General features: G+C 44.4%; 1 protein-coding gene across 1 annotated transcript in view; it reads left to right on the forward strand.

Annotated features, from left to right (window-relative positions):
• The first annotated feature begins 393 nt into the window (after nucleotides 1-393).
• sptbn5 (spectrin, beta, non-erythrocytic 5) overlaps nucleotides 394-25373 on the forward strand; it is a 46121-nt gene continuing 21141 nt past the window's right edge. The window contains exons 1-46 of the mRNA XM_047611777.1: nucleotides 394-738; nucleotides 1371-1493; nucleotides 5352-5519; nucleotides 6332-6448; nucleotides 6553-6704; nucleotides 6887-7115; nucleotides 8463-8549; nucleotides 8621-8728; nucleotides 8850-8934; nucleotides 9094-9227; nucleotides 9385-9605; nucleotides 9738-9876; nucleotides 10059-10193; nucleotides 10301-10389; nucleotides 10619-10772; nucleotides 10859-11062; nucleotides 11353-11559; nucleotides 12397-12547; nucleotides 12650-12786; nucleotides 13326-13538; nucleotides 13658-13810; nucleotides 14411-14541; nucleotides 14617-14868; nucleotides 15467-15542; nucleotides 15663-15874; nucleotides 16483-16723; nucleotides 16800-16939; nucleotides 18287-18386; nucleotides 18476-18646; nucleotides 18734-18898; nucleotides 18976-19065; nucleotides 20037-20173; nucleotides 20279-20465; nucleotides 20560-20669; nucleotides 21277-21367; nucleotides 21443-21559; nucleotides 22045-22202; nucleotides 22408-22540; nucleotides 22806-22951; nucleotides 23031-23145; nucleotides 23234-23344; nucleotides 23952-24131; nucleotides 24209-24412; nucleotides 24523-24672; nucleotides 24751-24855; nucleotides 24961-25149. Of these exons, the coding sequence (XP_047467733.1) occupies nucleotides 1380-1493; nucleotides 5352-5519; nucleotides 6332-6448; nucleotides 6553-6704; nucleotides 6887-7115; nucleotides 8463-8549; nucleotides 8621-8728; nucleotides 8850-8934; nucleotides 9094-9227; nucleotides 9385-9605; nucleotides 9738-9876; nucleotides 10059-10193; nucleotides 10301-10389; nucleotides 10619-10772; nucleotides 10859-11062; nucleotides 11353-11559; nucleotides 12397-12547; nucleotides 12650-12786; nucleotides 13326-13538; nucleotides 13658-13810; nucleotides 14411-14541; nucleotides 14617-14868; nucleotides 15467-15542; nucleotides 15663-15874; nucleotides 16483-16723; nucleotides 16800-16939; nucleotides 18287-18386; nucleotides 18476-18646; nucleotides 18734-18898; nucleotides 18976-19065; nucleotides 20037-20173; nucleotides 20279-20465; nucleotides 20560-20669; nucleotides 21277-21367; nucleotides 21443-21559; nucleotides 22045-22202; nucleotides 22408-22540; nucleotides 22806-22951; nucleotides 23031-23145; nucleotides 23234-23344; nucleotides 23952-24131; nucleotides 24209-24412; nucleotides 24523-24672; nucleotides 24751-24855; nucleotides 24961-25149 (6708 nt within the window). The 5' untranslated portion in view covers nucleotides 394-738; nucleotides 1371-1379. The remainder of the gene's footprint in view (nucleotides 739-1370; nucleotides 1494-5351; nucleotides 5520-6331; nucleotides 6449-6552; nucleotides 6705-6886; nucleotides 7116-8462; nucleotides 8550-8620; nucleotides 8729-8849; nucleotides 8935-9093; nucleotides 9228-9384; nucleotides 9606-9737; nucleotides 9877-10058; nucleotides 10194-10300; nucleotides 10390-10618; nucleotides 10773-10858; nucleotides 11063-11352; nucleotides 11560-12396; nucleotides 12548-12649; nucleotides 12787-13325; nucleotides 13539-13657; nucleotides 13811-14410; nucleotides 14542-14616; nucleotides 14869-15466; nucleotides 15543-15662; nucleotides 15875-16482; nucleotides 16724-16799; nucleotides 16940-18286; nucleotides 18387-18475; nucleotides 18647-18733; nucleotides 18899-18975; nucleotides 19066-20036; nucleotides 20174-20278; nucleotides 20466-20559; nucleotides 20670-21276; nucleotides 21368-21442; nucleotides 21560-22044; nucleotides 22203-22407; nucleotides 22541-22805; nucleotides 22952-23030; nucleotides 23146-23233; nucleotides 23345-23951; nucleotides 24132-24208; nucleotides 24413-24522; nucleotides 24673-24750; nucleotides 24856-24960; nucleotides 25150-25373) is intronic.

Below are 25373 nucleotides of genomic sequence, written 5' to 3' on the forward strand. Positions count from 1 at the left end.
TAAATCTGTTTGTGGATTATTTCTAAATTTAAATCCGATTCAAATTCAAATCTCATCTCCTTTTTCTTGTGTCATCTCATATCGTTTGTTCTCATCTCATCTTACTTTTCTCAACTCACATCGTGTCATCTCATTTGTTGTCATCTCATCTCAGGTTTTTTTTTCATCTCAACTTATTTTGTCTCATTTTTCTTGTGTCGTCTCATCTCACGTCTAATCTTATTTGTTCTCATCTCATGTTTTATCTAATCTCATTTGTTCTTGTCTCGTCTCATTTCGTCTCAGGTTCGTTATTTCTTGTCTTCCCGCGACATTTTCACTGAGACTTTGAGGGTGAAGGTCTCGGTTGTGTTACAGTTGGCGTGAGGACGCAGGAGAAGAATTCTGATAATGAAAGAACGACACAAAGACTGAGGAGTGTTGGTTTGAACTTTGACCCCTGTAGGTTAATGCTGCTGTCAGATGAGTCGAGTGCCGAGAACTGTTCATGCTGTAAACCCAATGGCTTCAAAGTTCACACACACACACACACACACACACACACACACACACACACACACACACACACACACATCACATGAGAGTTCATTAACACTGACAGTGGCAGCAGACATCAGTTGTACAGACGCTGTGTGTTGGTCGGATCTGAAGGATTGTACATTCAAACAAGGATCCGTCGCTGTGTCTGAAAAGAAGTGGAAATAACCCAGAGACAGCGGGAGTGGACGAGGGGGACAGGTGAGGACACGTTAACTCTCTGGGTTTTTTTTTTTTTTGTGTGTCTTCAAGTGTTTGTTCTTTGTGCGTTCTCCTGCAGGATTTATGTTTCCTGTAAATGTCGTGATGTTGAAGCCGTTGCACGGAGGCACGATGTGTATTTGTCTTTTTAAGTGTTCATGAGAAGCTGAAAGTCAATTAGCGTAGCTTAGCATAAAGACCAGAGGCAGGTGGAAACAACTGGTCCAGCTCAGTCCTGCAGGAGAGTGAAGTTTTTACTTTTGTAATCTGAAGCTACTACTGTACGTAGAAATATTAGAAGCTTTACAGCCTCTAGGGTTCAGTTCTAATCTGACTTTAAAATAAAGAAGAACTTAACACCTGAGAATCTGGTTCCTGAATCTGGATCATGTCTCCTGGTTCTGGTCCAGCTGTCGGCAGAGATCCATTAGAGACAGTTCCTGGCAACATGTCCTCACAGCTTCATAAAAACAAGAACACAGTCAGCTCAGGTATTTTTACAGCAGGGTTGTATTTGAGTCGTAACAGCTCCAATCAGCTGACAGCACACGGTCGCCACTCACTCGGGTGAAAGGCTGAAATGAACGGATGAATGGATGAATAGAAAGATTGCTTTCTTCTCATTTCTGCAGCCAGTCAGGATGGACCCCGAGCAAGATGGCGAGGGGCGAGTCCGGGAGCTGCAGGAGCAGAGGATGACGGTCCAGAAGAAAACCTTCACCAAGTGGATGAACAGCGTCTTCTCCAAGAACGGGGTGAGACCAGAGGAAGAGGAAGAAGATCTGTTGTTTCATGTTCTAGGAGCTTTTACTTCACTGTTTCTGACACCTTCCACCGAGGAAGGATTCAGTCAGAAGCTCCTGAAACAGATCAAAATGATTCATTTATGTTCACATAATTAAAAAGTTGCACAACGCTGAAAGTAAAGGGATGGTTATGAGGAACTTAGGTCAACACAACATGCAAACACAACAAAACACACAGCAGAACACACAACAGAACACACAGCATAACAAACAATAGAACACACAACAGAACACAACAGAACAAACAACAGAACACACAATAGAACACACAGCAGAACACACAATAGAACAAACAATAGAACACACAACAAAACACACAACAGAACAAACAACAGAAAACACAACAGAACACACAACAGAACGCCTCCTGATTCCTTTTTCTAGGTAGTTCACTGTTAACACAGAAGTTTTTGTGCTTCACCTTAAGCAAACATTTACTTTACTGTTTCATCATTTAAGATTTCTTCTTAAGGTTTTACTTTCCCTTCTCAAAAATAACATTAGTGTCATATTCGATGCAGGAGTTTCTGAGTCCTTTGCTCCACTTGTCATCTGCCCCCTAGTGGATTTATATGTTATTTTAAATGGCTGCTCTCTTTCCATTATTTATTTATTTATTTATTTTTTGCAGGGACATCTTTCCTACATTTGCTAAAGTTCACTTCCTAAAGTTTACTATGAGAATATATTTTATGTTGTTACTGATATTTTATTCTAAATATTGACTTTACTGAAGCAACTTAAAATGGCGTCATACTTGCATACATTACTTGTGGCAGTACATGTACAGGCAGCTTCCTTCTGCTTAATGTTACTGTGACCAGCATTGATCCAGAAAACTCTAAACTCTAAACTGAACAATCACCTCTTCTGTTGTGGTTGTGATGAGCCTGATCCTGTCGTTCCTGTTCACTGTTTAGTCGTCGTTTTCAGAAAATAAAACACCTGAGCTCCATCTATAGCAGAGACGCAGTCAGAGAGAAGCTGTGGAGCTTTTAGCAGATTCTTTCCTGGGTTCTGGGAAATGTCTGACATGGTCTTGTTTTGTAATGATGTCAGAGTTACTACTCCTGTCGTGTGTTATCTGCGTGAGCTGGTTCCTGCCTCATGAGCAGCTATTAACTGCAGCCTATCTGCAGCTGCTAACACATTGCTATCTACAGGCATGACCACTGACACATTTCTCACTGTCGTTCGGTTGCAGCGGCTCTGATATGATTTCATGTGTTTCTCTCTGATAACTCGATGCCAGCTGTTGGCTGAACACCGAGTTCTGATGCTGGTCTTCATTCCCAGCATTCCTCCTCGATTTCTGCAGCAGGAGACAAAAATGCTGCTCCCACACATGTTCAGATACTTTCCTGAAGGCTGGATTAGCAGCCCAGGTTCACTTGACTCTACTGGTGTCGTTATCATTTGAATAATCACAGCATGATAATGATAGCTTCTATCTGCCGTCTTGTGGAAGTGATGTTGAAGTTGGGAAACTGCTTGATTTGTATTTTATTTTCATTCTAACACAGGATAGGTCAACTGTTAGGCTGCAGATATTGTTCTCACTACTGCACCTGACATTTATTTGATTCAATAACTCATTGCGTAAAATGTCCCAAAATACAGAAATATGTAAAATTGGGAGCCAACTCATCTTGTTTACCTTTGTCTGTATTTACTTATTGTTTATTTTTAGTATTTACAGTCTAGTAATTAAATACAGATTTATTTAACCAATTTAATATTTGAATACATTTAATACTCTAGTATTTGCATGGACATACTTAACTAATTAAAATTAGCACATCAAAACAGGAGACTTCCATAAAATACTAGTATAACTTGTGACATTAACAAATTATATTATTATTAGTCGGTATAAAAATGCCCGGTGGTGTCCAGACACTTTTGTTGTCGTGTTGTTGTAATATATCTTCCGGCCACTGGTGGCAGCACTGAGCGCGTTGCTGTTGAGCACTGTTATATCCAACGAGGAAGACGCCCAGCGCCATGTTGGATTATAATTGGCGGTTCGTGGGCTCGTTTCCTGTCGCCATGGATTCACCTGCCGTTTCCTTTTCTCAAGTTATTAGTCGCATTAAATTCCACATCTCCTCGGGTGAGTCGGAATATCTCCAACTTTTAACGAAATTTCTCGACGCACTAGTGACTTAAAAATCCTTTTTGTTTCCTACCTCATCGTTTTGAAGGTTGTAACGTTAGCTCTCGGTACACATACAACTTCCTCATTAACGTATGAGAAAACAAATATAATTAATCCAAACAAACCACTAACTTCTCTCCAGCTACTGACAAATATCTTGGTAAATCTGTAGATGTCACTGACGTATTCACCCATTTAGACCAGGAATGAAATCATTAAATCAGTCATTAATGTGTTCATTGGCATAGATGGGTCTGATTTAAATACCATCAGGTCGTTGGTTCTTTCTTCTCCGGGATGAACAGTTTTAAAAATGAATAATTATTATCCAAGATAATTAAAACCGTCTCTGACACGCAGTGGAAGGAGATGGAAAGTAGCAGAGCCAGAGTTTGTTTGTTCCTCTGAATCATCTTCAGGTAAAACTAATCCCGTGTGAATAGGGATTAAAAGACGCATCCGTCCACGTCTGATCAGACCCAATGTTTCCACCAAACCTCAATTAACGGTTTAGACTTGTTTCTGACAATTTCTCTAATGTAGATTAACCGATTACTCGACTAATAACACTGGAAAATGTGGCGTTCAGGTTGACTGAACCGGTGACCTAAAGCAAACATTATTTGTAGGAACGTCTTCTCTTATCAGGATCCTTCCTCGGTTTCAGAAGCTCGGTGACCGGGGCCCCTGACCCCAGATAACCAGGAAATCCTAAACCCACCTTATGTAACTCGCTGTAAGGGGGAAAAAAGCACTTCACTTGACTTTAAGGAGGATCCCAGTCAAAAGTTTCAGTGAACATCCTGTGTTTTAAATCATGTTTGCTGTCACAGTTATTTCCACTGACCTGTTGCCTTCCCACTGTGGCGCTGTTATTTATGAGTGTTTCATGTGTGCGTTTTATCGTGGACTAGCCAGTCAAATCCAGAATCAACTAACATGTGGATTATAAATGATTTGTTCTGATGTATTTTATGGTTTAAAATGATAAAATGTCTTCTCACTCCTTACGTTGCATTTAGTAACGATGAATCTCTCGTCTCAAACACAGAAGCAGCCTGTAAAACACAGAAGGAATTTATTTCAGGGAGTGGAGATGGATATAAAAGAAAGGCAAAATGTTTTTAAGTAAATAAAAAAAGGGATTTGAGGGAGTGGCTGAGCCATAAAAATAAAATGCTAAAGTAGATAATGAAACCTTTGGAGCGGATGCTATAAAAGGCCTAATAAAGAATGATACACTGACAGTTATCACGTGTACAGATTGTTTTAGTGCAGCACTTTCTTCTTATTCATTTATTCTTTGCACACAACAAGTCCCTTCTAATTTCCTGGAGCTTTGACGCTTTCCAAACATCATTAAGACAGAAGAAGAAGTTTTGATGCAACAATTAAGTGTTTTTGGTTTGTGTCAGAACTAAAATAAATAACTATGAAAGATCGAGTTTGATCAAACCACAAAACCGATCATTTAAAAATGCCCTGAGCTGGTGCATCCCTAGTTCAGATAAATAAATAATCATTTTCAGTGGCCATATTTTACAATATTTGTTTTGTAAAACATTTTCACTGCAAAGTTTCTCAAGAACTTGAGTGTCCTCACTTTAAACCGGAGGAAATCGAGGCTTAAATGAAAATGTCTCCTGCAGGAGGCGGTGGACCTGACGGACGTCTACACGGAGCTGAAGACCGGCGTCATCCTCATCCGTCTGCTGGAGCTCATCTCCAGAGAGTCGCTGCCGCCGCCGAGCCGCCGCAAACTCAGAGTCCACTGTCTGGAGAACAACAGCATCGCCATCAGCTTCCTCAAGAGCAAGGTGACTCGCAGGAGCTACTGTCTCATCCGTCCACCGCCCGACTCTGTGGCTGCAAATTCACACCTGAACCAGTCCTCAGTCTAGTCTACGTCTGGTTCAGGTTTTATCTTCTGAAACAGTTCTGGTGTTTGAAGAATGAAAACATACAAACTTTGTCCAAAAACGGAGCCTTTTTATTTTTAAGGCCTTTTGTGACGTGCAAGTTAATTTAAATAATATAAATACAACTGAGACTAAGAAATAAATGAACTAGTGTAATAATAAAATTCATAAGGGACATGTTGACCAGTCTGCAGCTTTAGAAGTGAAGTCCAGACAAACTTTAGACAAACGTTTGCTCTCAGACATTTGAAGCTTCACTTCCATCCATGCAGCTATAGAGCTAAGGATGCTAAGCTAATTAAAAATTCACTGGTATCAGATTAAGCACCCAGATCAGTCTGGTTACTACCGTTAGCATCAGCACCGTTAGCTTCTGTTAAACTCTGGTGGAGCTGTGTGATCGCACAACCCAGTTGTTTGCACATTTAAATTCCCTGCACAAGCTTGAATAATTCATGCTGCTTTTTTTAAAAAAATGTATTTTATGCATATGTTTCTTTTCTACCTTATTTATCTGTTACACACCGTTTACTTTTGTCTGTATATTATAGTTACTATGGTAACAGTCCGGGGCCTGAGTGCATACTTTCACTTTTACATATGGTTGCGAATGACAAATAAAAGTCCTTGAATCAGCACCATTAGCATCATGGTTCCCAGCATCAGGGCGAATCCCTGGTCTAGTCTGCACTCACAGTCTTCTCTGTCAGATTCGGGTGGATCTAATTGGTCCAGAGAATGTGGTGGACGGGGACCGTACACTGATCCTGGGTCTGCTGTGGATCATCATCCTCCGGTTTCAGATCGGATCGATCAACCTGGACGAGGTAAGAACCCGAACCCACATCTGAGTGTGTCTACGTGGATCCAACGCGTCCTTTCCTCTCATCGTCCTCCTCCCCCCCGTCTCCCCTCTCCTCTCCCTCCTCAGGCGGCGGGAGGCAGCGCTCACCGCTCAGTGAGGGAGGCTCTGCTCATCTGGTGTCAGAGGAAGACGGCCGGCTACGCTGGCGTCGACGTTCAGGACTTCTCCTCCAGCTGGAGGAACGGTCTCGCCTTCAACGCCCTCATCCACGCCCACCGGTAACACACACTCCTGTCTTCAGTCTATGGCTCCAGGTTTCTTGCCTCTGGACTTGGGTTTAGTCCAAATGTGTTTAGTTCAGAGGCCGCTTGTCTTCATGTCCTCACTCTGATCATCAGAAGCTCAAACTGGTCCACACAGGACATAGACTGTAGATAAAATGCTCCCGTCTCCGTCCCAGGCCCGACCTCTTCGACTACCGCCGTTTCCATGCTGACAACCCCCGCCGCAACCTGGAGCACGCCTTCACGCTGGCCGAGCGGGAGTTCAGCATCATGCAGCTGCTGGAGGTGGAGGACATCATGGTCCCCCACCCGGACGAGAAGTCCATCATGACCTACGTGTCCCTCTACTACCACTACTTCTCCAAGATGAAGCAGGGACAGACCATCCAGAAGAGACTAGCAAAGGTCCCAAACGCTTCACAGTTTATAAAATCTAGTTTATAGTTTAGAAAAAACAATCATTAGTATCAGTTATAAAGGAAATAAACCTAAAATATCATGGTTAAACAGAGCCAGCCTTCTATTTCATGGTGTTTTCATATAAAACCCATGATTTTACTTTTTAATTGTGAAAATAGTCTTTTACTTGAAACTACAAATATTTGGTGACATTACACATCCAGGAAGTTCGTCTCCTTTACCTCCTGACACTGTACTATTACATAAAAAATGTTAGTTAGTGTATGTTAACTTTCATTATAATGGAACAAGTTTACAGTAAAAAGCTAAAAATAATTTGTTGGACTGTAACTGAGTCACATGGCCATGTTTATAAGGATTTATTTCATTTTACATTTAGTCATTTCACTGTAGAAACTATATAAAATTTAATGAATTGAACTTTATTAAACATATACATTTTAATTAGGTAGAAATACAAATATTTTTTATCATGTTTAAGTAATAATGGAGTCACTACACTACACTGCACCCTGCATTTATATTTAGATTTGCCGAACTAGCTGTTCTCTAAATGTCCAGAACTTATCTAGTAAAGGTTTTGGTTCTAAGTCACTGGGTGTAAAGTGGAGAATCAGTATTTGTCTTGTAGATTATTAACACACTTATCAGACTTTTCACGTTGAGCTGTTAACTGGTGGCTCATTAAAGCAGAGAAGCAGTGGATTAAAATACCAGGGTCACACGTGTCCAGCGGTGTTTATGTTTACGATCACACCGGGGACTGTTCTGCCCCCTGCAGGCTGCTCACGGTAACAGCAGCTTCCTGGTCTGCAGCCTGTGGTTTACTGATGGATTAGATTCAAGGAAAACACCTGCTCCCAGAGCTACAAGCCCTAAAAACATGAGGGATGGTGCTTTTTCTTTCATCATGTACTTCAAGAATAAAGTCGAAATATAATCTTGAGAATAAAGTCGACCTTTGAGGATGTGACTGTTTCTACAAAATGCCGTGTTGACTGTTAGATAAAGTGGTGAAACTAGACTGATCCTGCACAGCAACAGTCACATGCTCTGGTTGTTATAGTCTCAAAATTATATTTCCACTTTTTTCTCAACATTGTATTTTGCCTCTTTTTTTTTCGACATTAAATAACAACTTTTTTTCTCAATATTATATTTTAACTTTATTCTCAAAGTCCATGATGAAAACAACACGTTTTTTCTCACTGGCCCTAATTCCCTTCCATAACAGCACAGAGTCTCTGATTAATATTAATGATAAATAGAAGCTGGGAGGAGGTGAAGTTGTGCCCGATGTCTTTACTCTCTGGTTTAACTCTTTCTCCTCAGATTGTTGGGTTATTGATGGAGCTGGATTTAATGAAGGTCCAGTACGAGAGGATGGTGTCAGATCTGCTTCGCTGGATCAAATCCAAGGTAAAGACCGGCTCCGTTATTATATTTAAATGATTAACGTTGAGATTAAACGCGTGACTCTTTGACTGAAGGTGGTGCAGCTGAATGACAGAAGATTTCCAAACTCTGTGAGAGAGATGCAGACGCTGATGATTTCATTCAAGACCTACAGGACCGTGGAGAAGCCCCCGAAATACCAGGTCACACAGTTTAGTGCCTCCTTCCTTCTCTCTTTACCTTCTTTTCCTTTTCCTTCCTCCTCTCTAATATCATCAGGGTGGAGATGAGAAGTTAATTTTTATTATCATCTATTTATTTTAGGAACGTGGTGCGATTGAAGCTCATTTGTTCAGTCTGAAGACTCAGCTGGCAGCCAACAACCAGCGAGCTTATAATCCTCCAGAAGGTCCGAACACATTCAGTCCTGAATATGTCTAAATATGTCTACGTGGTTCAGGACGTGTCTTCTGTCCGTTTTTTAACAGTATTCACTGAATCAAAGCATGAAGCACGAAGACGTGTGAATGAACCGGTAGATCAGTTTTAACTTGTCGTGTCTGTGAAGGTAAAACTCTGAGTGACATCGAGAGGAGTTGGGTTTTACTGGAAGGAGCTGAATACGAGCGAGAGCGAGACATGCAGGAGGCGCTGAGACGCCTGGAGACTCTGGAGCAGCTCGCGCAGAAGTTTGGACGCAAGGTAACACACACGGTCGTCCTTCAGTCCAACACGTCGGATCAGCTGTCGTCTCTTGTTGTGTCTTGTCTTGTCTCGTTGTCTCCTGTCTTGTTTTGTCTTGTCTTTCTCATTGTCTCTTGTGCAACTTGCCCTGAACCCGTCTCCTCCGTCCCCTCAGGCCGGTCTGAGGGAGGGCTACCTGGAGGACACGCTGCGTCTCATCCGGAGGCAGGACATCCGAGGCCTGTCCACGCTGGAGGACGCCCTGGCGGCCGGCCGGCGTCTCGAGGCTCTGGCCACAGACGCTCAGGCCAGAGAGCCACGTTTCACAGCCCTGAGGGACATGGCCTTGTCCATCGAGAGAGGAAACTACCACAGCAAGCAGCAGATCATGAGGAGGTGAGAGACGCTGAGACAGGACGTCCTCGTCTCTATCTACTGCTCCTGCAGGGTCTTAAAAAGTCTTAAAAATCTTACACTTCACTTGTTCAAACCTTCAGTAAACCCTGACTTACTCCTGTGTGTTTTGAGGGAGGAGAGCATCAGGAACCGATGGAAGGACCTGCTGCAGCAGCTCCAAGAGCACAGAGGGCTTCTGGGAAATGTAGTGGAAATCCTCAGCATCCTCCGAGACATTGACCTCGTCTCCCAGGAACTAAAAGAACTACAGGTGAGTTTATAGAGGAAGCAGTGATCAGGATCACCTGGGCCTGTTTCCTTTTAAATAGTCGACCATGTCTGTCATTTATAATGAGTCTACTAACAAACAGGTCCTGTCTGCTTAGTTATGCGTCTTCTGCACTAGTAATGAAAATCATGTCATCTCTGTCTGTCCCTCGTCTCCGTCTCCAGTCCCAGGCCAGTTCCCTTGAGACGGGGAGCCAGCTGGCCGAGGTGGAGTCCCTCCTCCAGAAACAGGACCTCCTGGAGGCTCAGATCTCTGCTCACGGTGAAACCATCGCTGCCATCAGCAGCTTAGCTCTGAAGGTGTCCACATGTCCACATGTCCTCTGTCTCTCTGCTGGTGTTCCACTAGATCTCTGTTCGTTGTCTTCACGTCTGTTCTCTTGTGTCTTTATGTCTCTGTCCCTCAGGGAAAAGTCAAAGACAGTCAGCAGATTCAGAGCAGAGTGAGAGCTCTTCACACTCAGTATAAATCTTTGGAGTCTCTCAGCGAAAACAGGTTTCCTCAAAGATCTTTTATTACGACAGATGACTCACTCATCATCATCCATCTTATTTGTCCTCTAACAGAACCATCCTCTCCTCCTCCTTCCCCTTGCTCCTCCTCCTCTCCATCCTCTCCTCCTCCTTTGCTCTTGCTTCTCCTCTTCCTCCCTTTGCTTTCCTCCTCTCCTTCTCATTTTTCCTCCTCCTCCTCCCCTGCTCCTCCTGCTCCTGTCCTCTCTCAGGAGGAGGCGTCTGGAGGCAGAGCTCCGCCTCTGTGAGTTCTTCCATGACAGTGAGGAGTTGGAGGCGTGGCTTTACGAGCGTTGGCTGAGGCTGCAGACGACCGGACTGGGCCGAGACCTGAACCACGTCCACTTGGCCCAGAACAAACACAAGGTGAGACCCAGAGACGTCCAGGACCTCAGACACAAACATCTAACTCTGATTCACTAATTAACCCCGCCCCCCTCTCTCTCTGTCAGGTGCTGGAGGCGGAGCTCCAGGCCCAGGAGTCTCTGTACCGGGGCGTCCTGGCCCGGGGTCAGGACCTGCTCTCCAAACAGAGCCAGGTCCAGCAGAGGGCCGTCCAGAAGTGGATCAGGACCCTGAAGAAGCAGTGGACTCACATCACGGAGGAGGCCACGGCACGACGCAACAGACTGCAGGCCGCCGCCACCATTAAACAGGTAGTAGAAGAAGAAGAAGAAGAATTAAAGACAGAGAAGAAGAAACTGTAGTTCTACAAGAATTAATGAAACAAACGGGTTCATTAGAAACTGATTCAGTCAAATAACAACAGTTCATTATCTCAGGTATATTTAATAACTTTTGAATAACTCTTATTAGTAAAGTTTGCACCGTTGATTCAGTTTATTTATTAGTTTTTTTATTGGAGCCGTTTAGGTTTCACCAAATGTGATGAATGTAGTTCAGGGAAGTTTCTGTAGTTTCAGACTCGTTCTTCTTCTTCTACCAGTACTTTGCAGACGTGGCAGAGGCCGTCTCCTGGCTGGACGACAGGAAGCCGCTGCTGACCAGCGAGGATCATGGGAAGGATGATTCTAGCACGACGGTGCTGCTGCAGCGCCACCTACGGCTGCAGAAGGAGATGGCGGCCTACGGTGTGGAGATGAAGAGGCTGTCGGAGCAGGCGAAGAGCGCGGCTCAGCTCACGACTCTGACTGTGAGTTTAGACGTCGTCATCAAAGACGGAGAGTTTAAAACTGTCCAAATGCATTTTATTCTAAGAGTGGCTCGTTATTATTAATTTAAATATTTAAGAACTCCATAAGTATGAGGTAGAGTCAACGTAACAGCATCTGGAATCCAGTCTGCTTGCTGGGTGTCATTACTGGCATCACATAGCTGGAGCTAACCAGCTAGCCTCAGCTAATTTCACAGTTGGCATTAATCCTGTCTCCACACGACTAATTAACTGACGTTAAAACTCACAGGAACAACATGCAGGAAATCTCCATCTTCTTCTGGATCGTATAATGAGCTCAATGGTAGAATGTGATGATGTCCAGGAGAAATAAAATGTCCAAAGGTTGAATTGTGTGAACGTTGCCTCCTGTAGTGAATCAGTAGCATTTTGGAGCAGATTCACTTTAAGAGGTAAAAACCCAACGTGGAGGAACTTTGGGTTCTTTGGTTTGATCCTAATGTCCAGATGGAGATGGACCTGGTTCTGTTTCACTAGAACCTTTGGAGAACATGTGAGCTCTGTGGTGTTTCTAGAAACTGGGTCCAGGTCTGGTCCAGGTTGATGGTTGGTTCCAGGATGGTGTCTGTATCTCCAGGGTGGTTATGTAGTCTCTGATATAGTTACATATTTGTTCATCACTGATTAAAGAACATGTTACTGTTACAATTAATCGACCCACAGAGACGGTTGAGACCAGAGTGTCAAGTGAACCCACAGAGACCAGGGTCCACAGAGACCAGGGTCGATAGGGACCAGGGTTCGTAGAGAGTTCTGGACTTTGTAGTTAAAGTCATGTTTGGTCTTCCTTTGTAGGCCGACCCTCACCCAATCAAGATGATCCCATACAGCGACTCCTCCGGGGACGAGGACGGTCCAGGAGTGGGGACACCTAGTGTCAGGGGCAGGAAAGGCAACCCACAGAAGGAAGAGTCCACGGCCAAGGTCCGCTTCAGATACAACAAAGGTACTGGAACTAATTAGCTGTCAGAGTTGTGGTGGTAAAGAGAAGAGATGCAACCTGAAGAATAAAGATTAACAGATGCGTCTGCCCTCATCGTTTTTCCAGGTCCGTTCCCGTGGGATCGTAACGAGGTTGTGACCATTGTCGGATCTGAAACGGACGGAGAGCGAGTTATGGCCAGAGACGGTCGAGGAAACAAGCAGCTCATCCCCAAAACCTACCTGACCCTGATACCCAACGCTGTACGACCAGTAATCAACCTTTCACCGGGTCACTAATTAAAACCCACGGAATTAGTCACAGTATGAAACTAGTGGGATTCTTCAGGGTTCAGAAATTAGGTTTAACTTGGCAATAATTAATTCATTTATTTTCTTTTGTTATTGTTTATTTACAGTGAAATTCAGATCCTTAAAAACGTCATTAATCATTTTTGTTTCCAAATATTTGTATTGGATCAATTCAATTCTGACAATCACAGAAATGCTACTTTTTTTTTTTTTTTTTTTTACTTTTGTGACCCACACACACATAAAAACGATAATTACCTAAAATAAAAAATACAAAAACAGTCTAATAAGAGTGTAGTTTATTGAATTGGGACAATGCACATTAATTAACATTGATGCATTAGTCATCAGTGTAAATGCACCAGACTTAGCTCAAATGCTAATTTTCAGCTGTAGTCCCAAAGCAGCTGCACAACACAGACAGAGAAGAGTTTAAAACTATATATCTATAGATATTATAACATCCAATAACATCGTTTCTTCTTCTTCAGGTTTCTCCTCCTACTCCTCCCGTCTCCACCAATGGTTTACCAGAGACTCCGGCCAAGAAGATGAGTCGTCCGAGGCGAAGCCGCTCGATGCGTCGCGGCACCGGTGAGAACCAAACGTCATCACTACCGGACCCACACTACCAGAGAGACACGGTGGAGAGCACTCAGGCCAGTCTGGACCAGGACTACAACCACCTGTGCAGCCTGTTGAAGGTGAGAGACGAGCATCATGGGAAATGTAGTCCACCAACGCTGTAATATCATCATGTTTATGTTAAGACGATTGAGAAAAGACGCCGCTCACCATCAGACTGTTTGACTTTTGCTTCCAGTCTAAGATGCGGAGTCTGGAGGAGGCGCTGCGTCTCTTCCGATTCTCCAACAGCTGCCTGGAGTTTGAGTCGTGGATGGAGGACAAGGAGAACATCCTGAACACCTTCACTACTGACGGCGACAATCTGGGAGTAGTTCAGGCCAAATACGAGGTACAGACCAGAGACGTCCTGATTAAGATGTTTTGTCGCAAAAAATTACAAAAATCACATGTCAGAGGAGCTCTGTGTTTAGAGAATTATCGGAGGTAATTTTAACTTTACAAATCATGGACATGGACGATTCCCACGGGATTAAGATCACAGACGACCTCTGTGATTGTTAGAAACTACCAGACGTCTCCAGGTGGAACTCATCCCATGTGAATAGGGCTTAAGTTAATGTGGTGTTGAGAGGGAGCTGGTACCTTATGTTCTATACTCCAGAAATGTTCTGCTCATCTAATGCCGTGGTAGATCTAAAATAATTAACTACAGAATATCGGCCCGATACCAGCGCCTGGACCAGCCCCAAATACTGACCAGGACGTCCCCAGTTCAGACCTTCAACGCTCTGTCCTTCATTTGTTTCTCCAGTAAATTCATAGCACGCGTCGCAGTGTTTGACTCAGTGTTCTGGACTTTATCTAAAATAATGTGACGTCCCAACAAGAGATGTTTTCAGTCTGAATTCTAATTGAATTTGAGCCTCTTGAGTTCATCATTTGCTCGTAAAGTTTAATATATAAATGTTTTCCCCACTTCCTGTTTCAGAACTTCCTAACTGAGTTGGCCAGTGGGCGGGGTCAGTTGGATGACATCATCAAGATGGCAGAGGAGATGGTGAAGAGTCGACACAGTAAACAAAAAGAGATCCAGGCCAAGGAGAGGAGAGTCTCCAGCAGGTCTGTACAAACCACCAGCGATCCAGATTCACGTGGTCCTGGTTCATGCTGACACCGGTTCCTCGTGTCCTGCAGGTGGGATCGGATCCAGAGGCTGAAGGACGAGAAGGGCCACGAGCTGCTGAGCACGGCCGACGTCAAGTCCTTCCTGCAGAGCTGCGAGGAGGCTAAAGGTCAGCTGCAGGATCAGATGTCCCGGCTGGACCCGGTGGACGTGGGCTGCAGCTCCCTCACCCTGCAGAGCGGAGAGAAGACCCAGGCTCAGGCCCTCAGGGACATCCAGACCCTGGAGGCCAAGATCGCCTACCTGAAGAACGTCGCCAAGATGTACGGGTCGGATCTAACAAAGAACCACCTCCAAACCGTCACAGCAGGGTCTTAGTCTACGTTTGATTGTCCCAATTTAAGGCCTGAAAAAGTCTTAAATTTGAGCATATTTTACATTATAGGTCTTAAATTATCCGTCCATTTATTACCAACACAATTCAGTTCATTTACAAAACAACCAAATAGTATTTAGTTCAGTTCAGTTTAAAATCCTTAAAATCCCATTTACTGGTCCTGTAAATAACCAGTGACGGTGCTGGTGAAACAGTTTCACGTCTCCCAGTTCACATAAAAAAGGCGATTCACTTTTCCTCACTTTTCGTACTTTGTTTACGTCTTAAATTTAATCCATAATGGTCTTAAAAAGGTTTTAAACCTTCAAACCTTAATGTTAATCTTCTGTCCTTCATATACTGTAAATCTCTCTGATTGGCCCAGAGCATCTTCGCTGTATCGGCTAAAAAAAATCCTCTTAAATGCAGTTGTAGAGCAGCAGTGATTATGTATCCATCATTTATCCAGGAATATGAGCCAGTATTACTTACCTGTCAGGTGCCAAGCTTAAATGAACTCAGTGATGTCATTTCCTGTCTCACAGGAAGCAGGACTGCAGTCCAGCCGAGGCGGCGGCCATCATGGAGGAGGTTCGAGGTCTGGAGGCTCTGCTGAGTCAGGTGAGGATTCACCCCACCGTGACAGAGGGATGAGTTTATTCCTGGTGGTTTGATGGTGAAAGGTTCTTGAAGAAGTTTACGGGGTTGTGTGTGGTGTGGTTATGCTCTGCCGTGGCGCAGGTGAAACGTCAGGCCGCAGACAGACAGCGCCACCTGGACGAAGCCCGTCGGCTGCAGAGCTTCCAGCATCAAGCCAAGGAGCTGCAGGGCTGGACGGGCTCGGTGCAGGAGCGACTCCTGCGGCCGGAGACGGCCGGCGACGTGGCCTCGGCCGTGGCTCTGCTGGAGCAACACGAGGAGCTCCGGCTGGAGATGGAGGCGCACAGGAGCAGGTGAAGAGGAGGAAATTATGTTTAATCATATCAGAAGGGATAAATATCAAGGATTAGATAATTCAGTCTAATCTAATTTTCGTTCCTTATTTCCACGACATCCCCCAGTAATAATAATAATAATAATAATAATAATAATAATAATAACATGTTTGCATGTGAAATTACATGTTACAGAGTTAAATTGGCAGAATTGAACCAATTATTTAAGTTTTCAGTCTATTTATGGGCCTCTTACATGTTTTGGTACGTTTTGTTTAATTATACTTAAAAAAAAAAAACATGGATTATAAATGTTTTAAATCATCAACAGTCTGTTCAGATTTAGTAACAATTTGATTTAGATTTTTAATAAACCATTATTTTAATCTTTAAAACATACTTGTGTAGCACATTTTTAAATTGAAAATATTCATTTATTTACTTTCAGGGTCTAAAACAAACCTCAGATGCACAAATTTCTTGTTTTTGTTTTCAGTTTTAACAGCGATTAACTTTCATGTGATTTGAGTAGTTGTTTGTCTTTATTTAAAAGTGATTTAGTTTTAATGACTGAGTCTTATAAATGAATTAATTATTAACGTTGTTTATCATCTGGACTAACTCAGGCTGAAGGAGGTGGAGGAGTTGGCCAGGTCTCTCGGTCCCGGTGCAACTATAGGTGGAGTGGACATCCAACAAACCCTGGACACTCTGAACGCTGAGTGGTCCCAGATGGACAAGCTGTGGACCGAAAGGAAGCAGCATCTGGAGCAGAGCCTGGAGCTGCAGAGGCTGAACCAGGAGGGCGACCGGATCGAGGCGACGCTGTCTGGACACGAAGCCCGGCTGAGGGTCAAGGATGTCGGGGTGAGGAGGCTCTTCTCTCCATCGTCTGTGATATTAACAGGAACACGACATGTTCTAAATGTTTTTGTGGACGCAGGACTCGGTGGACAGCGTCCACAGCCTGCTGGGCCGACAGGAGGAGCTGGAGGGACTCCTGAGGGCTTTAGACCAGCGGGTGGATCTGTTCACGGAGCGCAGCCAGGAACTCATCGACCGCCAGCACTACGCGTCTAAACAGTAAGAGAAGAAGTGGAGGAGCTTCTCTACACATATTCACCTATTTATTAGTGAATAGATTCCAGCGCTAGCGTGATATAAGATAATATGCAGCTTAAAATACACATTGTATATATGAACATCAGATGTACATCAGTGATAATTCATTGGGAAAATTGAGTCAAAAAACAATATAAATCCAAATGATCCATTTCCAATTTATTGCACTTCTACAGAAAAAGCAGCGGTTCTTTTAAAATCAATCAAAATCAGTAGAAGAAGAAATATCACAATATTTTTCCCACCCTTAGTCCCCCGCTCAGCTGTGGACGATGTGTATGTGATGTCACAGGAAGTGGAAGTCTCCATGGTTACATCTCAGTAAAGCTCTTAGCGTTAGCATCTTTTATTTAGTCAGTGAAATAAACTGAAATGAACTGAAACTGAGGCTGATCCAGTTTCCTGATGAGGATCCTCTGGTACGAAGCTGTTGGAGCTGTTGTTGTATAAAGAACCTAAAGGTCGTACTTTAGTATCAGTGTAGTATTTATTAGAGTTGAAATCGGGTTCATGTAAATATCAGGAGAACTGGTTTCTGGTCACATGTCAAAGTTCATGGACCGTTTGTTATTTGCTAGTTTATATGGATCATTGTCAAATTCAGTTGTCGTTAATTTTATCTGATAATCCACAGACAATCCGGTCTCACTGTATTTATACATGTTATACGTGTCACAGAAATGACGTCAACACAAACCCTCCAGAGCGTCAGGACTGTAATTATCATGTGGTGGCTGTTGTTGGCCGAGATGCAAATTAGCCACTACAATCCCACACATATTTACATTGAAAATGTCCATTAGTATGTTTGTCTCATTTTTAAAAATAAACATATAAGTAATTAATTAGGTTTGTGACTGTAGAGTTAGCCTTTAGCTAGTTCACTGCTGGTTATTTACACACACACACACACACACACACACACACAAAAACTAATAGTAATAAATAAAAATGTAAACACTAAAATATGATATTAGTTGTAAATAATCCAAATATTCTCTTCTCATATTTATTTTTTGTTTTTGATGGTATTTTATGAAAATGAAGAAGATGCTAACGGCAATGCTAACGGCAATGCTAATGACGACACTAAAGCTAATGGTGATGCTAACCGCTAACATGTCAGAGCTGCTAAACCAGGTGGATTTCCAGTAACATTCAGCTCTAAGAAGCTGTTAGCAACCGTTAGCAGTGGTTAGCATCACAGCCTGAAGGTTGTGGGTTCTAACCTGTTTTCTGTCTGAGCTCTTCATACGTTGAGTTTACATGACTCTTAAATGGCCGATGTTTTCAAACTTCATCTTTCAGTATCAAGGAGCGGAGCAGGAGCATCCAGAACGCCAACAGGAGGCTGAAAGAGAGCAGCAGGGAGAGGAGGGATCTGCTTCTGGCCTCCATGAAATACCAGGTCATCATCCTCATCCTCATCATCCTCACCCTCATCATCCTCAGTGTCTGCGTCTCTCATCTTTGACTTCCTGGTGCTTTGTGCTGCAGGAGTTCCAGAGGGACTCGGACGAGCTGCTGCTGTGGATGGAGGAGAAGTTCAAGGTGTCCGAGGACGAGTCGTATCGTGACCCCACCAACATCCTGCGAAAGCTCAAGAAACACGAGGCGGCGGAGAAGGAGATGCAGGCCAACCAGGTCCGGCTGGACCGACTGGTTCAGGTAAACCTCCTCCAGACGTTGAGATGAACACTGAGGTGAACTGGGCTGGAATTCAAACCTGTGTGTGTTTGTTTGTGGGGGGATCAGCTGGCTCAGGAGATGGTTGCTGAAGGGCACTACAACAGTCAGAGCATCAGCAGGAAGTCCTCTCAGCTCAGCAGCCGCTGGAAGAGACTGCAGGACAAGATGGCCGACAGGGGGGACAAGCTGAGGCAGGCGGGACAACAGGAGCAGCTGATGGAGCTTCTGCAGGTGAGTCCCTGACACAGTTTGTTGATCGGCGCTGATCATCTGACACTTTAACCTGAGAGTCTCTGCTCCCTCCTCAGGACGCGAAGCTGAAGATCGAGGCGATTCGCTGGATGCTGAACAACGCCCCCAAAGGCCACGACCTGCGCTCCAGCCGGCAGCTGCTGAAGGTGAGGACGGACGAGACGGACGCACATAGTCCGACAGGTGGCTCTCAGCAGCCGGGTTTACATGGACACTTCTCTCTCATTCTGACTGAAGGTTTCAGGTGGACCAAAAATGTTTTATTACGTTTTTATCATGCATAATCATGTGTTCACAACATTTTTTCCCCAGTATTTTATTTTTAAAAATAACCTCCAGCCTCAAAGAAAAAGAAAAAAAATATATGCGTCAATATGTTGAATGCCAGCTGTGAAATAAGTGTCCACACTGTCCCCACCTGACTGGGTCTAATAGTCACATGTTCAGTTGCTCAGGTCAAAGTTGACAGAAGAAGCGTTGACACATTTTGTCAAAGGCTGCAGAGGTAAAAGAAATATGATGTCGAATCCTCTCCAGATGCACTAAGTTAGTCGCTCCGGTCTTAAAAGAAGAGTTAAAATGTTAGAGATGAAAGACCACAGGGAGGAATTAATGCAGTAGATTGATCAGAGGATGGACTATTCTACTGTGATTATGAGTAAATATTGTAGAATAATTCCACACTAGTAGTTTTCTTGTCGTTTTTTTTTTAACTTGAGATTGTAAATTCTTGCCTTTGATGTCTGGAGCCCTGAGGTGGCGGATTAAGTTGCTCGTGTTGCTGTCAGTGGTGACAGCTTTAGCCAAGCAACACCAGCAAAAAAAAAAAATTTCTGTCAACGTTGAATGAATGAAAAGCTTATTTTGAATATGTAAATAAGGAAAATAAAAATCAATCAATCAAGAACTAAGGGAAAATGCAGACAGAGCGGAGCCTGACTTGGTTTAGATTCACCGTTTACATGACTTTGGATTGGTTTGGGAAAATGAACATTGAGTTTCATTCCGTCTGGGCCTGTTTATTCCCATCAAGGTGTTTATTTGGAGCGTTTTTTTGGAGCGTTTCTAATCGTAATATTAGGCTCCATGTGAACCTGAGGACTGTGTTTGTGTGCAGGAGCATCAGCAGCTGGAGCAGGAGGCCAACGAGCTCGCAGAGAAGATCAACTCCATCGTGAGCAGAGCCAAACATCTGGCCTCCAACCACTTCGACTCCCACAGGATCCTCCAGGACACGGACACCTACCTCACGCTGTGAGTTCCTCTGTTAATTAGTGGCAGCCGAGTGAAAATACTACTGATTCCACCACAGGAGGCAACGTGCACACGATACTTACTTAGCCTGTCTCCTGCCTCCAGGTTCAAATCCCTGCAAAAACCTCTGGAGCAGCGTCGGGCTCAGCTGGAGGCGTCGGTGCTGCTGTTTGGCTTTTATCACGACGTCGACCTGGAGCTCAGCTGGATCTCAGAACACATTCCTTCCTCTGGATCCACGGGATACGACAAGTCTCTGGCTGGAGCCATCAGCCTCATGCAGAAACACAAGGTGACGCTTGTAAACAACATCCACTTCCCTCCCGAATGATGAGGACGATTATGAAAACTAACTGAAGGTGGATGTGTGATGTTTGTCTGCTCAGGAGCTTCAGGCTGAAGTGAACGCCCACCGGAAACACCTGAACCACATCCTGGAGAAGGGACGTAACCTGGCCAGATCCACCAAGTCAGACAAAGACGAGGTTCTCCGCAGGTGACGTTACTTCTTCTCCTCCACCTTCATTTCTCTCGTCCATCTTCAGTTCACGAATTCAAGGGATTCAAGGTGATCTGCAATCTAGAGATTAACTTCAACTTTATTTTAGAGACAAAGACTCAGATTAGGCCTGAACCCTGGAAGCTTCAATCCTCAGAGGAACCAGGGAGGGAGGAAAGAGGGAATGAAAGAAGGAAAAACTAAGGAAGGAAGGAATAAAAACATGGGCAAGGAGAAGGAATGAATTAAAATTTACAGAAGTTGGGAAGGAATGAAGGAAGGGTTAGGGTTAAGGAAGGAAAGTGTGAAGGAAGCTTCCATCCTCAGTGTTGTGTCTCTGCTGAGCTGGTTAATGACTTGAGGAGATTTTAACTCATGTCCTCAGTTGAATCTTCTTAGGTTTCATCACTTATTCAGGTTCATTTCTACCAGTGGATGAATGAATGAGTTCATCTCCTCTTCTGTACAGTAGCTGGTCTGTAATGGGACCAGGACTCATTAAAGTGGGTTCACACTAACCAAAGGAATGAGGTCACATGGGTCCCAGACCACCTCCACATGTGGATCCTGTTCTTCTTTTTTTAGATTTCCGTTGTTTTTACAGGTGCGACCACCTGCGCACAGAGTGGGAGGAGCTTGAGGAGGCCTGTAACAAGAGGACAGCTCACCTGACCAAAGCCATCACCAGAGAACAAGTGAGATTCACCTATTTTATTTAAGTAAAGCTGCCTCATCTGGATCTGTTCTAAATGTTCTTGTCTTGTCTCCAGCTGCTCTTGGACTGTTCAGAGCTGGAGTCCAGACTCACCGAGATGCTCGGCCTGATGAACATAGACGACTACGGCAAAGACCAGCTGGCCACACAGAGCCTCATCACCAAGCACCAGGTACAAAACACCTGTGCTGTACCTAATTATGAGAGGACCTCATGTCGTTCCCTGTGGAACTCCTCTGCAAAGAAGCACTCATGACGAGGCTTTTCATTCATAGGGAGCAGGATTTTGTCCTAATAAACACAAGAAATTCTATTTTTTACTTTGATATCTGGCATAAAAACCTCAACATATACTGTTTTCAATTCAATTCGATTTCAATTTTGCTATAAACTTCATTAGTATAAGATTATAAGATTAAATCCATTCATACCCACATATCTGCAGCTTGACTGTTTTATTTTCTGTTTGTTTGTTCTGGTTGTGCCTGAGTTAGCATTACCATTAGCATGCTTTTAGCATTGGTTTCATTACGTTTAGTGTCTCCTTCCATTAGTGTCGTCATTTCCTCACTTTGGCTAAAAAATAAATGTATATAAACAGCAGCGTGTAGATTCTACTCCACCAGAAACGTGACTTGTACTTTCATGGTGGTGCAGGTGTTGCAGGGCCAGCTGGAGGTGGTGGAGGTGGAGGTTAGAGAGTTGGGGGACCAGGTGGAGAAGGCGGTCCAGACCTGGAGCCTGGAGGAGCTCAGTAGACCCTATAGTCGCCTCAGCAGCCTGAACCAGCAGCTGCAGCACCAGGCGGCTCTCAGGTCAGTGCTGATTCTTTGTGTCGGCATTAATGAGAAACATTTTGAATTTACACCGTTTGGTCCTAAAAATAAAACAAAACTGGTAAAACTGCACAAACTCTAACTTAATATTATCATTTATTTAATTTATTTAAGTGATACGTGGTTTTATCCCCATTTACTGTCATCATTACTAACACGGCGTCTTATTGTTGCTTCCTGCCAGAGGTCAGAGGCTGAAGGAGGTTCTTCATCTCCACGAGTTCAGACGAGAGAGTTCAGAGCTGCAGGACTGGATGAACCAGCAGCGACAGACGACAGACTCTCAGGACCTGGGCAACAACTACCAGCATGTCCAGGTACCAGGTTACATCCTTAACACATACGTTAGAGTCTAATAAGCAGCTGGAAGGAGGGAGGATTTAATAAATGTTACCCTGTGGCCAAAACAAACGGGCTAAAAGTTCCTATGCAAGTGACATTATTATTTATTTTTTACTGAGCACTTATTCTTTTGTGTTTTTATCACACTTTTTTTTAAATTATTGCACCTTATTATTTCTTGTGCGATGACCATAAAGACGTCGTATTCTAAAGATACCTGTGTCCTCCGTGATGTTGCAGTTGCTCCGTGGGAAGTTTGAAGGTTTCCTGAAGCAGCTGGAGGTCGGAGAGGAGAGACTCCAGAGCTGCAACGATGCGGCTGCTCGACTGATCCGCAACAAACACCCGCAGACCTCCACCATCAGAGACATCCAGCAGCAGCTCAGGTAAACGCACGAGGATTCACATTCGCTTCTGTTCATGTCACTCGTCTCTTTGTTCATTTTGATGCTTGCGCCGCTGCAGTGCATGCTGGGAGGATTTGAACAACGCGGCCCGGGAGCGTCAGGACCAGCTGCAGAGAGCTGAGAAGTGTCACGGCTTCTACCAGGACCTGAGCGACGCGCTCACCCTCATCCAGGTATCGTCACAGCCCACTGCCACGGTGGAGCGCGGCGTTTCGTTAACGAACATTAAAACTGACTCATAGTCTCTGTGTTTCCCTCCAGGAGCGACAGAAGAGAATCCCTGACGACATAGCCAAGGATTTCCAGGGCGTGATCTCACAGCTGAGGAAACACGAGGCTTTGCTGCATGAGCTCGCTAACACAGAGCAACAGGTAACGATGGAAACCGATGTCAGGATTAACTCGTTAGGTCTGAACAGCAATTTATCATCAAGAAAAAAAAAACGTTGCACAATAATTCAGTTCTTTAACTGCGTCATCAGCTCAGTTTCAACCAGTCGATCGAACTTTATTTATAGAACACTTTTCATACAAAAGAAGCAGCACAAAGAGCTTCACATAGAAATAAAAATAAAACACGTATGTAAATAGACACACGTGCATAGGTAGATAAAAAGGTCTTTAGTTTCTCAACGCTCCTGTGACACGTTTTCATGATTTCTTCACTGCACGAGTGAAGCTTAGAGAAAATCTCTAGGAACTATGGAAATATTATTCAGAAGTCAGGACGGAAAGACTCACTCACATGTAAATCTGTGGAAAGTAAGCATAGTCTTAAGTGTGGTTGGAGAAGGAGAGGAAGCAGAGGACGAAAACTAGAAGAAACGAGCAGAAATAGATTTTAGTTTGAAATTAATGAGTTAGTAAAGGAAGTAACAGCAGAGAAAACGAACCACCAATAAACAGAAGAAGACGATACCCTTAATTACATATTTAATCCCTAATTGGTTCCCTAACAGTTCGTGTTTCTCCTCCTCAGTTGCGGGAGCAGCTGGACTCGGTCGACTCCATCCTGAGCCTCTGCTGGCCTCAGCTGAAGCTCCGCCTCCAGGAAGTGCAACAGGAAGTGGTGGAGCGGTGGGAGGTGCTTCGCCTTCAAACGGAGAAGAGGGAGGAGGAGCTTAAACTGGCCTGCCAGCGATACCTGTTCCTCAACACGGTGAGTACAGGCGGACGAACGGAGGAGCGTCTGCAGCTGTGGGAGGTCCAGCTCCTCACACCGTGTGTCCTCCTCAGGCTCAGGACTACCTGCTGTGGTGCAGCCAGATGATGGGCGTCATGGCGGCCGAGGAGAGCATCAGCGACGTGGCCACGGCCGACCTGCAGCTGGCTCAGCACCAGCAGCTCTGGGCCGAGATGGAGGCCAGACAGGAGACCTACCAGCAGGCTCTGGACATGGGGGAGGAGCTGCAGACACAGGACAGGAGCAACAGGAAGGAGGTGAGGAGGAGGCGCTGGAAGCCGCATTTACAACAATTTTCCAATCCTGAAAAATATTATAGAAAGTAACTTGGTCTCTGGTGTCGGTGTCTGTCCTCTGTTTGTTCCAGGTGTCGGAGAAGCTGGACACTTTGCAGGCGGAAAGAGACAAACTGGAGGAGCAGTGGAAAAAGAAGCAGTTTTGGTTAGAAACCGTCCACCTGGAGCAGATCTTCTACAGAGACGTCAACAGCATGGACAAGACCTGCAGCTCCCAGGAGGTACTGTCAGTCCGGAGTTTTTTCTCTGAAACCGGGAAACGCTGGAAGGTAACTGTGTCGTCTGGTTGGTGTCCACAGATCCTGTTACAGAGCAGCACTCTGGGAAACACCGTGGACGAGACGGACGGTCTCATCAAGTCTCATGAAGCTTTTGAGAAACTGCTCAGCTCCCAGGAGGACAAGGTGCAATGTTCAGCCTCTTAGGAGGGATGTTATTTGAAACAGGAGAAGCCCCAGAGCTGGTTTTTGAGTCTAAACGTCTCCTCCTCCTCTCTCGTCCCGGTCCAGCTGTTCTCTCTGAAGGAACTGGCTGAGCGTCTGAAGAAGCAGCTCATCAAGGAGAAGAGTCGACGGGTCAAAGCCAGACTCAAAGCTCTGGTCCAGAGACGGGACCGGATCAAAGAACTGGCCGTCAAACGCAGGCAGGAGCTGGAGCTTTCCAGGCTTCTGTGCATCTTCCACCGGGACGTGTCCGAGGTAACAAGCTCAGTGGTGGATAGAAACGTGTCTAAGACACCTGAATAATACCTGAATAATAAGGTCTACACTCTGCTACTGGTCCTAAGGTTCCATCATTCACAGCGTCACGTATCTTAAGGTTCTCAGATATTCTATATTATAGAATTTATAAAATTAGGGGCTTTTTCCAGGGGCTACACAAAAACAATTCAAATTATGAGGAGGGACTTATAATTGAAGAT

This window comes from Mugil cephalus, chromosome 17 (assembly GCF_022458985.1).
Source record: "Mugil cephalus isolate CIBA_MC_2020 chromosome 17, CIBA_Mcephalus_1.1, whole genome shotgun sequence".
Lineage (NCBI taxonomy): Eukaryota > Metazoa > Chordata > Actinopteri > Mugiliformes > Mugilidae > Mugil > Mugil cephalus.